This window comes from Anomalospiza imberbis, chromosome 5 (genome assembly GCF_031753505.1).
Source record: "Anomalospiza imberbis isolate Cuckoo-Finch-1a 21T00152 chromosome 5, ASM3175350v1, whole genome shotgun sequence".
Taxonomy (NCBI): Eukaryota; Metazoa; Chordata; class Aves; order Passeriformes; family Viduidae; genus Anomalospiza; species Anomalospiza imberbis.
The window spans coordinates 55,229,454-55,245,622 of NC_089685.1; the positions used below are offsets into that span (position 1 = coordinate 55,229,454).

The 16,169-nt window shown below is 39.0% G+C and overlaps 1 protein-coding gene across 7 annotated transcripts in view; it reads left to right on the top strand.

Annotated features, from left to right (window-relative positions):
- CAPRIN2 (caprin family member 2) overlaps positions 1 to 14,351 on the top strand; it is a 33,459-nt gene extending 19,108 nt beyond the window's left edge. For 3 of the 7 annotated variants that reach the window (XM_068190890.1, XM_068190891.1, XM_068190893.1), the window contains 11 exons: positions 859 to 990; positions 1,186 to 1,273; positions 1,713 to 1,768; positions 2,358 to 2,459; positions 4,072 to 4,182; positions 4,809 to 4,961; positions 7,880 to 8,063; positions 9,629 to 9,814; positions 11,081 to 11,181; positions 11,909 to 11,975; positions 13,427 to 14,351. In XM_068190890.1, the coding sequence (XP_068046991.1) occupies positions 859 to 990; positions 1,186 to 1,273; positions 1,713 to 1,768; positions 2,358 to 2,459; positions 4,072 to 4,182; positions 4,809 to 4,961; positions 7,880 to 8,063; positions 9,629 to 9,814; positions 11,081 to 11,181; positions 11,909 to 11,975; positions 13,427 to 13,995 (1,749 nt within the window). In that variant the 3' untranslated portion in view covers positions 13,996 to 14,351. Of the gene's footprint in view, positions 1 to 858; positions 991 to 1,185; positions 1,274 to 1,712; positions 1,769 to 2,357; positions 2,460 to 4,071; positions 4,183 to 4,808; positions 4,962 to 7,879; positions 8,064 to 9,628; positions 9,815 to 11,080; positions 11,182 to 11,908; positions 11,976 to 12,867; positions 13,391 to 13,426 lie in introns of those variants that run through there. The other 4 variants (XM_068190888.1, XM_068190894.1, XM_068190889.1 and 1 more) reach the window with 3 other exon arrangements.
- The last annotated feature ends 1,818 nt before the right edge of the window (positions 14,352 to 16,169 follow it).

Below are 16,169 nucleotides of genomic sequence, written 5' to 3' on the forward strand. Positions count from 1 at the left end.
TTATATTACTGTCACTCTTTAAATAATAGGGATTCTGCTGCTTAAGGAGCTCACTATTGTGATTTTTCTGTTACCTTAGACTTGTTCCCTGACAAAACATTTCCCTCTCTTAAAGTGGAGTGAGAATCAGTTGGGATGAGCTCTCAAGGAACCAGCTGAAATAATCAAGGAGTAATAAATCCCTGCAAAAGTCCATGTTAGGCTCTTGTGTGGAAGCGTGGGTGTATTTATGCCAAACTCAGATGTAATAACTTCAGCAGAAGGTGGTGCATTATCTGGCTTTTTAGTAGAAACACTTTGTTCTCATCCTGAGTTACTCACTTGCAATATATCTCTTAGGTGCAACTTTTTCAGAATGTCTGGAAATGCCCTCCTGATAAAAGATCTGTACTTATTTGTGTAGGCTCTACTGGGAGAAGTAAACCTTGAGTTGATGTAGCTTTGATTTTTAAGTTTGTTCTGGCCTTCAACTGAAATGTGAGTTTCCTTAGATGGCAGTCCCTGATTTTGCTCTAGATGCAGGCAACTTACTACTTTACATTTGACTAAAAGAAACTTAAGTGAATTAATCTAGTGAAAGGTGTTCCTGCCCATGGCAGGGGGATTGGAATTAGATAATCTTCAAGCTGTCTTCCAAACCATTCTATGGAATCTGTGGCTTAACTAGTTGTAGCAACAGGAAGATGACTTTTTTTTTTTTTCTTAATCAAGTGAAAACATGATTCGGGAAATATCAATAAGAGCACAGAATTCCTTGGCCCTCTGTGTCTGACACCTCTCGTTTACTCTGGAAGTATATTGGATAAGGCAGCTTGTCTTGCTTCCAGTATTAGATTTTATGTAACTTCTCCTTATTAGGTGCCTAAACCTGTACATCAGCCAGCTGCAGAATTTTGCTCTACTTCAACTCTTCCAAAAGATCCAGTATTGAGAAGGGAAAAACTTCAGGATCTGATGACTCAGATACAAGGGACTTACAACTTCATGCAAGTATGTTTTTCTCTGCTGTTGTAGCACAAAGCTCCTGTTCCTTCTGGGTTAAGGAAAACAGTGCTGACAATGTGTGTTGGCACTGAATGAATGAATTTAGGCCTAATTAGCTAAAAGTAGCTTGTCAAGTGAAAATGTTTCATTTGTATTTAGAGTTTAAATTTTTTCTACCCAATGGTAATCTTTTTTTGAAAGGAGTCCATTCTGGATTTTGATAAAGCTTCACCAAGTGCCATTGGTTCATCCCAACCTCCTTCAGTTACTCCAGCAAGTAGTCCTGTAGGTAGGTGATACTATAAGTGTAAATGGTATGTACAATTTTGCAAGCACTAACAGGGTTTGCTTGGGCTGTAGATCAGTAGGCCTAGTGGAGACAGCTTGCTTAAATATAAAGAGCAGACCATGCTAAAAGACTGCTGGATCTTGGGCTGTAGAACTCAATTACCCAGTTTATGAATTTTTTTCTTAATTTGGTAAGCGAATATCTTTTCTGTGGTAAAAATATTTTTGTCATTGAATACCTGTTCTCTTTTATCAAAAACCCGAAGTTTTCAATTGGGTGTAGTTTGCTGATGCTAGGTTTAAATGTTTGCAGTCCACATGGTAAAAATTGTTTGCATTGTCACATAGCAAATGTTTTAAAAAATAGAACTGCACACCAAAACTATATGTAGTCTTTGAATTTAAAAGTAAATGTTGCTTAATGCATTCTATTTTTACAGCTTCAAAAGAGCAGAAACTGCCAAGTCAGAGTGATTTTCTTCAACAGCCCCTTCAAGTAAGTTGAAGTTAGGAATGCCCTGAAGAGGCAGGTAGAGGTTATTTATCAGCATGGACTTATACTTGAGCTGTTTTTCTTGCCAGTAGTTTTGTTTCATAGAGTGTAGTAGCTTGCAAGCCTAATCTTGCTCAAATGCTGACAAAGCTGGCTGCTCTTTTGGTTGAAAAGGGGCAATAAATGCTTGAAGTATGTTGAAGACATGCAGAAATAGTTTGCATATTTTGCCTTTAGATTCAGATCATAGCCAGTAGTGGTGTGCAGAAGAACAGCTAGTTTCTTTCCCAGACAGTGTGTGTTTTCATCTTCAAGATCCTTACACCAAAGATTGTATCTCAAGCTTTGGTAGCTGTGGTTAAATGAACCTTAAATCCAGTCACTGTGCTTGCATGTCTTGTGACTTTTGCTTTCAAATGTTTCCTTACCACAAACAAGAATTTCTAAAAGTCTGACTGACTGGTCAAAACACTTCAGTCCCTGAATTATTCTGAGGCTTTCTTGGACATGCTGAGGGTGTGAGTTTTACTGAAACCAAACATTTATGTTTTGATATTTTCAAAACCTTATCGCTGTTTTCTCTCCTTGCAAGGCTGCTGCTTCATCAATGGTGCTGCATGGTTCAAACACTTCCCTAGCATCTGCTGATCATGCTCTTTCTGGCTCTGAAACTGAAGACTTGGTGACACCACAGGTAGCATACCCCAGGGATCACTGGCATTCAGATCTGTGTGACAGCCAGCCCTAACAGAAAGCTCAGCTGGGGCCCTCCTGAATAACTGTACTGGAACAACATACAAGTAACAGCAGTAGTACAGCCTACAGTCTGGAATACTTAAAGATGGGTGGGAAATTCTTGCTAACACTGCATGAATGCAAAGTGAACAGTCTGCTTCTTGACACAGGAAGGGTGTGGGCTGAAAGGTGCTCACTAAAAAGTGTGGCCCACATTCTTGTGGGAACATGGGAGCAGCATAAATATTTGCTTTGGTTACAGTATAGAATATTCCCTCTAATGATTACTAAGAGGTTGCATAAATTGAGATGGGTATTGTCATGAAATAGCAGAATCTGTGTGTAACCTGAAGACTGAGATATTCTCTCAAACACTAACTGAAGAAATACTGGGAATCTCACTTCCTGATGTTCACCTAAGACCTAAAACTTTGTTTGCTTAATTGTACTTATATCCAGTTAAGCATTCAAATAACATTCAAATGGTGTTTAGAGCAGAAAAGTTTCACTTTATGCAGATCAGTGTCTTAAAGATCTCTTGTGAATTGTGTTGCTGTGTTCAAGAACACAGCTGGCTCTTTCCTGTTGGACTCTATAATTCAGAGTGTAGATTATAATGGGGAATGTTCTTGCTTTTTACATTTGTTTTGCTCGTGTACATGTTATCAGCATACTGTGTATGCAGTACTTCCTCTATTTCTTAATATACTATATACTGATAGGGCTACTAGTCTTGTAACCTCTTGAAACAGCCGTTTTGTCCCAATTCTTGACACCTTCTACGACTTCTACAGTGCCATGAGACTCCTTGTGCTGACAAGAATTCATTAATTCTCCTGTTCAATTTGATTCCAGAAGGCCTGTGCTGTGCTATAAAGTAGAGCATCTGATTTTTTTTGTAGAACGCAAACTTATTGTTTGGAATTAGGGTTGCTTGTGCCCAGCCTATCACTAGTCCCTTCAGCTTGAAGTTTAGTGTCTTTCTTTTCCAGAGAAAGCAGTAGTTAGGTTTTGGTCCCAGCAGAAGCAGGGAATATACGCCATGGTGGCAGTGCTCCTCCTGGTGTGCAAGTACCCCCCAGTGCTGTCTGAGGCACTGTGATATGTACATGGTGAGCACAGGACTGGTAGTCTTTAGCCCTAGGCTCCACACTTAAGTATTAAGCAATTCCTAAACGTAGCATTACAAGTGTGAGCTAACTATAGAACACGCAGGCTTTGCAAAGCCTTGTTCAACAGAGCTTACCAGTGTCTTTCCATTTAATTCAGTGGGACAGGTGTATGTTGCAGACTTCACTGTAAGTGCTTGAAGCAATCTACTATTCTTAAAATGATCTGACTTTGCAGGGCTAGTTGTGCAATCAGTTGTGTAAGAAGAGTAAATCTGAATCTCTAAAGCTAATTACTTGAAGCTTTGGTTAAGATGACTATTTAATACTTTGGCTTTGGAATTAATGCTTGTCCTGGTCTTTCAAAATTAATTTGTTTCAACTTTAGCACTGGTGTTTCATAGCTTTACCAGAACTCTGTAGTACTACTCATAATAGCAGGTGCATTATGGCTTCTTCTAGGCATCAACATCACTTTCTCAAGATAATGAGAAATATACTTCCCAGCCTCTGTATCAGACAAGTTCACGTATTTCTGAGCCACTGATCCCTAAAAAGATTGAAATTTCCCAGGTGAGCTATCACAAGTAAGGTAAATACTTAAGTTGCTGAAATGGTAAGGCTCTAGACATGTCCCTTTTGACTCCTGTTTTGTGTAAATATTGGTGTTCTAAATCAACACTTCATTTTGCCATCTGCTCGGCTGAGGCCTAATGCTGGTTAATACTTTGTCTGGACAGCTCAGCATTGTTTCTATTCTGAAACATAATTAAGTTGGAAAGGGGAAAAAAAGACCCCCTAAATTTCCTAAGTTCTTCCAGAAAAGTGAAGTAATTTTTAGTATCAGCCGAAGAATCTTCTTTTACTAAATGAAACAGAAAGCATTCTGCATGTCCTTAGTGGTAGGGGAAAATACCTAATGTCTCTTTGTGATATTATTCCAAAGAATGGTATGTATAGTAGCTCATAGGCACATTTCACTTAATCAGCAGAGACTGCAATAGAAGTACTGTTTGCTGAGGATGCACAGCAAGATTTGAAATTGTAAGCAAAAGCTATTTTGTAGCTCTAATATGTCCAAATGTCATCCTGTAGAAACTGCTGACTTCTGTCAGTCTAGGCTTTAGAACAAATTAACTGCTTCTGTTACTGCCTGATAATTATCAAGTGACCTTTCACTACATTTGTTCTTCCCTCAGGCAACTATTCCCCTCCCAAGTGAGCCACAGTCGCCATTGCCCACTTCAAGCTCCCCCATGCCATCAGTGCCACCAGCACAAAGCTTTCAGTCTCCTCCAGCAAGCAGCAGCTCTGTCACAATAACAGCAGCTCCCTTTCAGGCTATGCAGACTGTAAGTATGCAACACACAGAACTGACAAAATTTGAGTAACTTGGGACTAACACGTAGGAACTGGCTCCTCTTGGAGTAGTACAGAACTTGATAGGTCATTTTGTTTTAACACAAAAACCTAGATTAGTTCTCTGATTCCTTCAGAACTTAAAACAGATCATCTAAGAACAAAGATCCTGGTTTTACTCTGTATAGTGCCAAAAAACTAATACTAAGATATCTGAGTAGCATCAAGGAACTAAGAGGGAGGAGTCAGGCCTGAAATCAACAGATTGATAGAGGTGCCCTAAAGTAAGGTGGACTGCACTTACACTGTTCTTGGGAAAAGATTTCAAATACAACAGACTTCGTTGGAGAAAGGGAATTCTGAATATAGATAATAGGACAAAATGCTTTCAGAAGCCTGAGTTTGTCTTGTTATACTGTTTGCTTCAGTGGGGTAAAATTCAGTCCACTGGAATCACAGAAAATGTGCTTTTGGAAAACTGGCACTGCTCATTATCCTATGTTGTTAACAAGTAGTCAGTGTACATATCTAGGAAATATGCCACACGGTCTGAGATGTTCACTGCAAATAGTAGACTATCAATAATGGTGTGTGGCCTGAAAAAATAGTATCAAACATTGCTACTTCCTGGTAATCTGCAGCACTGGCTTGGAGATGTTCAGAGGAAGGCATCATTAAGCACAGGGAAGGCAACATTATTTACTCCTCTGGTACATTCTGCAGAAGATGATAGAAACATTGATTTAATGTTTATCTCAAAAGCAAGCTTGAGAGTCTGCAAAGGCATTCTCCATTTTAACGGAAGTACCAGTGTAGTTCACAATTTGCTGGACAATCTGTCTTGCAGTATTCATACAAATATGGTAGGAAAAATTCCTCCAAATATGGTGGAGGAAGATATCTAATAGCCTTTCAAATCACAGGAGTTAACTACAATTTCTCTGACATCCTGATATGGTCTGTAGTAAAATCATTACATTGACTTTTTCTGCTTGGTTTTCTGTATTTGTAGAAGAGGTTCAAGTCAAACCTACCTCAAAGGCACAGAATTGTGATACACATTACACATAAGGCAATTTGTGGTAGGGAAGTGGTTTTTTTCTAAGCTAGATGTGTTTAAATTATGCTAAGTAGTTAGGGGGTGATTTTTCCTGGAAGTGGAGAAGTGGTAGCATGCTGTGGTTCAGGAATCCAGATTCTTTTGGGGAGCCAGTCTATAAGATAAGCATCTGTCATGGTATAAATATGGAGTTCTGGTCTCAGTCATTCTGGTGATGACTGAACTTGCTTGTCTGTGTTCAGAGTACTTTAATCATAACAATACCACTGAAAGTTCACTTGAACTATTACCATGTTTTCAGAGATGTTAAATTTCTGAAATGTCTGAGATTGCTCTTGGGACTTTTGGGAAAACCTGGCAAACATCTGTCACTAAGTCACAAGCATGTTCATACTTCTTGTAGTGGTAGAATCTTGAACTTTGCAGTGCAGGGTCTTCTTCTTCCCTACATTACTTAGATTCTCATTGCTGCCAGGAAAGCACAGCCATTGGACTTGAGCAGATAGGCAGGATGATTCCCTGCCAAATACTGGTATCAGAGTGACAGTAATGGAAGTATCTGATTACAAGTCCTCAAACATCCTATTGCTGCTATTGTGCTTATGGAATCTTAAAGGCAGGCTTGACCTGTAGCCCTAGTCCTTGATTTGAATTCCACCTGTAACCCTCACTGCAGGAAAAAGCAGACCACTTGCTACAAATTCTTCAGGGTGTCTGTGTTGACAGCCTGACTGCCCTGCCTTCTCAAATTCCTTTTGGGAAAAGGATAGCTTTGGATCACTTTATTTACCAGGTTGAAGTGATGAAAAATTAAAAATAAAACAAATAATTTAGTTTTACTTGACAATGGTTTAAAATTTATGCTCAACACTTCAGTATCACAAGGCATTTCTACTGCCTCTTAGAGGCAATACGGGGTTTCTTGAGCCCAAAAAAAGTTTTTTTTTTTTTTTAATTATAAGGGCATCTGCAATGGCAAGAACTGTCAAGCTGTGAAGCTGTTTCTTGCATCATCTGGCTGTGGCTTTTGCCCAAGTCTGTCTTCAGAGAGTTTATAGTCTTGTTAGACACATGTGTAGACTCAGTACCTGTACTGCTGACAGCTCTTTATGTGAAATTTACATCCTTTTAATCAAAACAGACTTTGCCTATTGATATTGATGCTAGTTGTCATTTTTGACAGCATTATTTCTGGTAATTGTGTTATTGGCTAAAAAGTAATACAGTCACTGGAGTGACTGAAGTCCGGGTTATTAGATTTAACTAGCAGTAATATCTGCTCATCATTGTACTGCTCAGACTATAACACTTGAATGACGAGACTTGCTTAGGTTAAGCGTTTACTCTTAGGAAACATCACATGAGTAGGAAAAATGAAGCTCCATTTACTGAAGTTGCAAATGATGTCTAATATGGTGTTTGAGTGGATAGCAGTGTTACATCAGGTTCCAAGACATGCAGAAAGACCCAGATTCTTCCCAAATGTGAATATCTCATCTCAGGAGAGGTTGTCCCTGCTTCAGCTTGAGCTGTAGGACAGGTAGTCAGTGGAATTCACACTGAATTTCCCATAGAAATGTATGGTAATTGTTCTGCTGACAGAGTACAGTAGCTATGGCCAATCAAGCTGTTCCCCGGGTAGTAGATCTATAAACAGGAGTGTGTTCTCTAAGTTTACTGAGAGGGAAAAGGATGGGTTGATGTATGATGGTTTTGGTTATTTCTAAGAAACAGCTGGTGTTCTAGAAATACACTAAAAAGCATATGGATTCAAACCACAGCATAGCAGGGTGGTGGCATTAGGCAGAGATAGCTGGTAGTGTTAAGCACTTTTTTGCAAATATGTTGTAGGTATTTAAAGTGAATGCACCACTGCCTCCACGTAAAGACCAGGAAATTAAAGAGGATTCTTCATATTCAGCAGGATATAACCAGAGCTTCTCTACAGCAAGTACACAGACTCCTCCTCAATGCCAGTTGCAGTCTTCTCATGTTGCAGAACAAACCTCTCTTTCACAAGAATCTCTGTCTTCAGGTGAGAACTGCACTTGTATCTGTATTTCAAGTAGTCTTTCAATATGTTCAGTTTATAATAGTATTTAAATTCCCTGTCATGTGCTGTGAATACCTACCCCAGTGAAATTTTTAACAGGTGCTACAGAAATGTCTAATATTAGGCATACATCAACTCTAATGTAATTGATGGTATGTAAACTTAATTTCAAAACTGCTAGCAGGATGAAAGGCCAGTTCAAACTTGTTTCTTGAGATGAACAGACTGTTGTCGCTTAAATGTCTGAATTTCCCAGTAGGTGAGACATTCAAGTGTGTGGTGATACTTGCCAGTCAAACAATTATTTGCTTGGAATAGTAGTAATGATGAAATACTCTTATTTGGAACCATTAATTTGGTCTCTGGTAATAGTGCTGTCAGTGCTGGGAGTTGCTGAATGCTGTGTAAGAAAGCTGGGATAAATTTTCAATCTGACCTGAGAAATACTGAGCTAGTAAGTGGTCTTGAGCTGTTGCATTCAACACAAACCTGACTTACTTGATATTTGGGTAGTGCAAGAGGTGGATTTGTATAGCTGACACTAAATTTGAAATGAAACTGGCCGCTAAATGTCTTGAGGTTTTAGGATGAAAGAAGGTACAGCTAGGGACCTGTATTCATAAGGCCATTGAATGAGATGGCTCAAGGTCATTTACAGCTGCTGTTTTTCTGCCAGAGTGATTTCCACAGGTCTTAGACTAGAAAAAGACTGATAGTGTGTGAAGTCAATGAGACATTAAGAACTCAAAAGAACAGTGTAAGTGCAGCAGTCAGGAAAGCATGTTCAATGTTCCTTCTCATCATGGACACTACAGGTGATAAGCCTTCTGGATTTTTTTTTGGTGGAAAATCATAATATTTTTAATAGCCTTGTGCAATGGCTCTCCACACACTTGACATAGGGGTTTATGCTGTTGTTCTGGATCAATTTTAAGCTTTTTGGATTGAAATAAAGCATGGCCTTGTGGAAGTACATTTGTGGTTGCAAGGTTTGTGTTTAAAGCTAACTGCTCACTCACCTTTGTGAGTGAAAAGTATTCTTGAATACATTTTGCTTGGAGTTGAACGGCCTAGTATGTGGTAGGAATGTCTGTTGAAGAGACTGAACCCAAATATCTGCCTTCCAAAGTTATCTTATTGCTATCTAGGTATGATGGAGTTTGTCTTGCTGTTTCAAGGGATGTCAATACTGAGGTGACCTCGTTTATCAGTGCAAATTCTTAATCAAAGGTTACTTGATTTTAACCTAGGTTATTTTCATGCTGCTGGTAAGCTTGTTCTCACCTGTGCAACTGACCCTTGTTGAATGCATTAGGGGCTTGCACTGAGAGTCTGTGCTGTCTACAGTAGATTTTAACAAGCACTACACTTTCTAAAACAAAGGGAAGGATCCATTCACTTAAATGAAGTAATGAAGGGACAGAAGAACAGTCTATTCAGAGCAGCTTAATTGGTCTCTGAATGTCCTAATACAACCCTTGCTGCTGCGTGTGGCAACTCACTGTAGTTATAAAAAGCTTTGACTTATCTGTGCCTTCTGTTTTAAGCAGTGAACTATCAACCTGATGGAGCTGTTCCTGTTAGCAATGGTAGCCTTGCCTTTTATCCAGCACAGGCTAATGTTATTCCCAGACCCCCTCAGCCTTACCTCAACAGCCGTGGGTCTGTCAGAGGGTCTGCTAGAGGTGGAAGGTCGCTGGCTAATTCGTATCGCTCCCCTGGTGGGTACAAAGGTATGTCTGTATTTACTGTCACCCTAAAGAACATCTAATGTCCTGCCAGTAGAATGTGATTTAACACAGTATTAAATTCATGTTCTGTATGTGAAATGTCTCAAAACAAGACTTGAAGGGCAATGTGCAGAGAATGGGACCCCCTGTTGTAGAATTTAAGGAAATTCATTCTAACTTTTATTTGTGGTCCCTGTACTTGAGATGTCAGGCCAAATGGCAAAGCAATTTCATAGCTTGACTAAATGTGAAGACAGAAGCTTTCACTAATAGGTTATTAGATTACTCATATGGACTTTTCTGTTGGAAATTTCTTTTACTGTTCTGAACTTTTCACCCACTTAATTCTTTCTCTTGGCATCTTGCTGACAAACTGGGCAGGCATCTTCTTCTTCACATACCACTTACTATGTGTGTGCAAAACAAGGTATTTTTTGCTTGGCACTGCTCACTTTAATATTACCAGCAGAAACCAGGATGGAGGAGAGGCTCCCAGTAGTGAAGACCCTTTCTAAATGAATAACAAACTGAAGAGTTTTAACAGGAGGCTTATTTGGTCTCTGCAGAGCAGTTATTCTTTGGCTGCTAGCTGAAGTAATATAGGGAGTTTCAGCAGATTTAAGCAGTGACTAAATTAAGGTTGTTGGTAGCTACCAGCTGCAGGTTGTGGCCTATTCCCCTTTGAAGTGAAGGGCACTTAGTTTGTGCTTCAGTTGTTGGGCTGAGCCTGCTCAGTACCTTGTAGGAACATGTACCAGATAATGAGTTTTATAGTTCTGACTTAACAGCAGTCCAGGGTTTGATGGTGTCTGGTATGAAATTACTTGTAGCTCTGCTTTACTAGTTAAATAATAGCTTAAGTTAATAGCTAAAGAGGCAAAATACTATAGTAGCCCCTAAATGTATACCAGTAATAACTCAGTGTATGTAACAGAAAAGAAAGTGTTTCTTAATCCCATTTCTGGATTTAGCAAGCTTTTCAGCTGTTCTGTGACATTCCATTAGTATCACAGGGAATAGTTAGGGCCTGATATTAATATTTTTAAATACACAATTTTGATATAGCCACAGTTTAAGTTATGAGTAGCTAATGAAATGCATTTGTTATAGGAGTAGCAAGGTTCCTATTCAATTCCAAATTTAAAAATAGGTCTGTTACTGCATAACTTAATGGACATAATTGCCGAAAAAAGAGCTGTAGTTAAATTCTGGACTTGTACGGGAAATCAAACAATGAATGATACTGAATAATCAACTTTATTTGAACAGGTTTTGATGCTTACAGAGGTTCACCTTCATTAACTAATGGCAACTATGGCCAGCTACAGTTTCCTGGTAGAGATTATGCTGGAATGCCATATTCTCAGAGGGTAAGTATTGACTTTATTTCAAGTAGCCTTCCACTGTACAGAAGCCAAATCTTCTAACATTTCTTCTAACAGTTTCATTATTTTTAAGAGGTGAACTATTACTTACAAGCTGGAGGTTAGTTTTGTTTCACAGACAAATCCTTTTGTGGAATGGTAGACAACAGCTGAAATAAGTCAGTTCAGACAGGTAACATCTCTATGGCAGGTTGATTTTAGTCTGGAAGCAACCTTTGAAATGCAAACAGATGATAAATAACATTGTATGAGTCTGGTCTATTATTTTTAAAAAGTTGTCTCACTAAATTGCCTCTGTAATGAAAAAAATGAACTCCTAAATGGACTGGCTGAGAATGTGGCTAGGCCAGAACTCCAAAAATAATAGAAAACAAAGTTAAGAAGGCAAAGGTTCCTGGTGTGAGGTGGGTCTGTCAGTGTCTTCTGTGCAGGCTCATGGACTTAGAACAGACTTGAGATTTAAGGGTATTGCTCAGTAACCTCAACTGAGTCCATAGTTCAGAAGCTAACTTGCTACAACTGGCATCAAAGTAGATCTAGAATTTCATATAAGCTATTATCAAAGTAAATTTTCCATAAGTAAAGCTCTTTCTCTGCATCTTGTTTCTGAACTGTCACTGTATTTTAGAGATGGAATTAATTGTGCAAAAAGTGTATTGGCCTCAGTTGAGTTCAGACTTGCTTATAGCAATCTTCCTAACACTTCTTTCAGGATGTTAATTACCAGCAGTGCTATAAACGAGGTGGGATAAGCAGTGGTCCTCGAGCAAATTCAAGAGGTAAGGCCAACAGCAGGCCCCTAGTGGTCCAGTATGTGCTTAGGCATTGCAGCTGGGGTGTTACTGGGAACAGTGTGAGAAGCAGAATATGATCCCTCACCTAAAAGATTGATCTTGGTGTAAATTAACCAAGCTTAGCTGGAGGCTTGAGTGCTGTTCTTCCACAGTATTGCACAGCAGAGGATTTAATTTCACTATTCTGTCTGGAGTCTTCATGTCAAAATTTTGACACAATGGTACCTTATTGAACTTCACAAATAACCTGACTAGGAAAACACAAAGAGCAGTTCCCTGTGTTCAGGGAAGAAGCACTGGGTTTCTCACCTTATTTGTGTAGTCTCCCCTTATTCTGGGTCAGCTATCAGATCAGACTTTGTAAAATTATTTTTTCTATGAAAATGTATTTGGTAATACAGGTTTACTTTGTATTTCCATAGTGAAGTATAAAACCTAAAGAAATAAATAAGGCTAGTTGTGTCCAAGCATGAATAGCATGTGTTTTGAAGAATTGGAAACAAGATAAATTGTTTCTACTGTATGCACTGGAAAAATATGGACTTCCAGTGCTACAGGTGAGAGGTGAGATGAAGAGTAGCTGTAGATCACTATTTTAGAGATTAAAGGGAAATTATGGCATATTGTAGAAGCTCTTTTAGGATAAAGCAGGTCATATCCTAACTTGAGGAATAGAATATACTTCAGAAAAAACTAAATAGGAGATGATGGTGAATTAAAAGCTGATGGAAGTACTCATTAGCATTAGGATCTCACAGCAACTTCACTTATTTTCATGTTTGTCTTAAGGTGTTGTTTTCCAGTGGGAATAACAATGGTTTGCAGCTTGACTGTGACTGCTCTAAATTTCTCAGATCTAATAAGGTTTTCATTCTAGACCCTTTTAACTTGGATATTTGGGAAGATTAACAGCTTTATTTTGGGGAGTGAGGTGCAGAAGACTTAAAAGCAACACTAGTTTGTCAGACTTAAAATATTCTAGCATCATAACTTGACAAGGTCTGCAGGAAATGCAACTGTAGAAGAAGAGTGTTGAGTAACATGAAGTGAAAATTGAGTTCTTGAAGATAACTTGGCTCTAACTTTGTCAGTGTTTTTAGCAATTACATTTTATTTCTTCTCAGAAGCTAGCATATGCTTTTTAAGTTGACACATGACATACTAAAAGTAAAACAATTACAACTGCTGCCCTCTCCCACTTGGAAGTATAAGAAGTAATTGTTCGTAGTTCAGTTATGTCTCATCCTGCTCAATGCAAGTGTGATGAATGTAAGCCAGCTTCAAAGTTGTGTTTTCACTGGGGTTCTCTGACAATCTGCTGTGGCTCAAAGATCAATCTGCTGCAAAGCCTGTACACTTGCTCCTTAAGATTATGCCCACAGGCTTAAGGGTATCCTTCTGTTAAAACACTCACCACTGCTAATGGTTTTTAACAGCAGGGTGGAGTGACTCCTCTCAGGTGAGCAGCCCAGAACGAGACAATGAGACCTTTAACAGTGGGGACTCTGGGCAGGGAGACTCCCGCAGCATCACCCCTGTGGATATGCCAGTGACCAGCCAGGCTGCCACCATACTCCCGGTGCACGTCTACCCGCTGCCGCAGCAGATGAGGGTCGCCTTCTCCGCCGCTCGAACATCCAACCTGGCCCCTGGAACTCTAGACCAGCCCATTGTGTTTGACCTGTTGCTGAACAACCTTGGAGAAACTTTTGATATCCAGCTTGGTAGGTTCAACTGTCCAGTGAATGGTACCTACGTCTTCATCTTCCACATGCTGAAGCTGGCTGTGAATGTCCCTCTGTATGTGAATCTCATGAAGAATGAAGAGGTCCTTGTGTCAGCGTATGCAAATGATGGGGCTCCTGACCATGAAACAGCCAGTAACCATGCGGTCCTGCAGCTGTTCCAGGGAGATCAGATCTGGCTACGGCTGCATCGGGGAGCCATCTATGGAAGCAGCTGGAAATACTCCACCTTTTCGGGATACCTCCTTTATCAGGACTAAAATCCAGTGCAATGTTTACAAAAGAGCTGCTCCAAACACCTTGGTGAGGGGGGTGGGACTAGCTTTGCACTTATTACTGACTTTATAGAGGTTATGTGGTTCCAGTATTGGTGGGAAATGGTGGTCCTGTTTTGCAAGGTGAAATCATGGAGTTGGGGTACTGAATCAGCACTAATTTGGCACTTTATCAGTTGTGATGTAGCCTTGCTAATAAAGCTGTGAATGTATATTGTTTGCACTTACCCTAAACTGTATTAATGTCCAGCTTACTACACTATTGATTGCCTCAAGTATGGGCTATTCACAATGCCTTGTTGTGCCTCAATAAAACAAGTTAATATGCATTTTAGTATTAATCTTGCCCGTGGTTTTAATTTTAAGACATATCACTGACATTTTTCCTGATGTGGTGTGTACGTGAATATTACATAGAACTGGTCTCCAAGCTTCAATAATTTAGGGTAATTTGTATTTAACTGCATTGTTTTAGTTCCTGCTTAATGCAATTCTCAAGAATGTTACCTTGATCAAAAGGAATTCAAGATTTAGCTACCTTTTTCTTTCTAAAGGTCAAGAAATTACCTGGTAGGTCAAGAAATCACAAGTGCAGTGCTATATACTTCATTAGAACTTCTTTTAAATACATACCCTGTAAAAATCTAGCATGGTCATAGCACCTGTCCTTCAGTAGTGAAGTAGTTGAAATTCTTAAACCTACAAACAGTCACTCAAGGGGCTAGCTTACACTGTTATTCAGCTGCAATATATTTTAATGTTAAAATTCAACTTTATGGAGCATAAATGTGTATGGGGGGAAGCCATGAGACTTGAATCAGATTTTAATACAGGTTATTTCCTCATTTCAGAGAACTGCTGAGGAACTTGGTATTTGTAGTTGAAGCCTGGTGCCTGCATTTTGCATCAAACCTGAATACAAATGCTAGGAAGCATTTCTGAATTCCCTTTATAAAGCTCTTGGGCTTTTTGACCAGCCTTCAGCACTCCTGTGGCCTGAGAACTGAACAGCCATTATGTATATCCTTGTCTAAGATGCAGTGTCAAATACTATAAGTAGTTTCAACGTTTAAAATGGTAATGTGAACTAGTAAGAAGGTAGGTCATTGGCTGTCTCTCCTTTCAAAAGCTTCAGTAAATTGTTTTAATAGCAGAAAGCACTTGATCTGGCTGAAGCAGAACTATGCAGAGTGAAAGCAACTGAGCTACCTGCTTATTTAAATAAAAGTAAGAACCTAAACTGAACAAACTTCAGACCTGATAGAAAGCTGCTCTTTCTAGCTGAGTAGTTTCACAACTTCCAACTTCAGTTTGCCCTTGTTATCCTGCAGATACCAAAACAAGTCTGGTATGACTTTGTAAAGTTACTGGCATAAAGATCTTGATTTTGTTTCAAGCTCAGCTTTCTTTTTCATACAGATTCTGAGGGTGATCATATTTTAAATACGGGTTTAATTCCTTTAGCAAATTTTGAGAGAAGTTGACATAGGACAAGCTTTGGGAAACCTGGTTTCTACCACTACAAAAATGTCAAGCCTTAACTATTGTACACTAAGCCTGTATTTTGTATTTTTAAACATGCTAGTTTTGACTCTAGCCAACAAAGAGGCTTATTTCTAGAACACCCACTACAGAATAAGTGGTAGTTTAACTAAATCTGAGGTAAACGTTTTTGTTTCAGAGCTGTATCTTATATAAGATGGATTTTTACATGCTAAAAGAGTACACAGTTACAGCCAGAATTGTGCAGGTAAGATGAAATAGAATACTTAAGTATACAATTCCTTGGCCATAGGTTATGTAACGGTTTTTTTTTTTTTACAAAGTGAATGTTTTTAGGCTTTAGTCTGAGTCACAATAATCTCTACTGTAGTAGCTACTTTAAAATAAAATGTCTGGCTTTGTCCTGCTATTTTTATTTGAAAAGAATACACAACTTGGAGAAGTCTCATCCCTTAGAATAACTAGAAAGTATGATTGATTTGTAGGTTTCACACAACTTTTTTAGTAAGAATTGTTGGTTTTCACTGTTTTTAGCCAGCTGTGAATGCAGGTTTTACTAACCTCTGTTACAAAAAGGAGGGTAAGTACAACAGAACAGGTACTGTCCTCAAGAAGGTTTCAGACTAGAAGCAACTCAAAAGGCTGTAACTGAATCT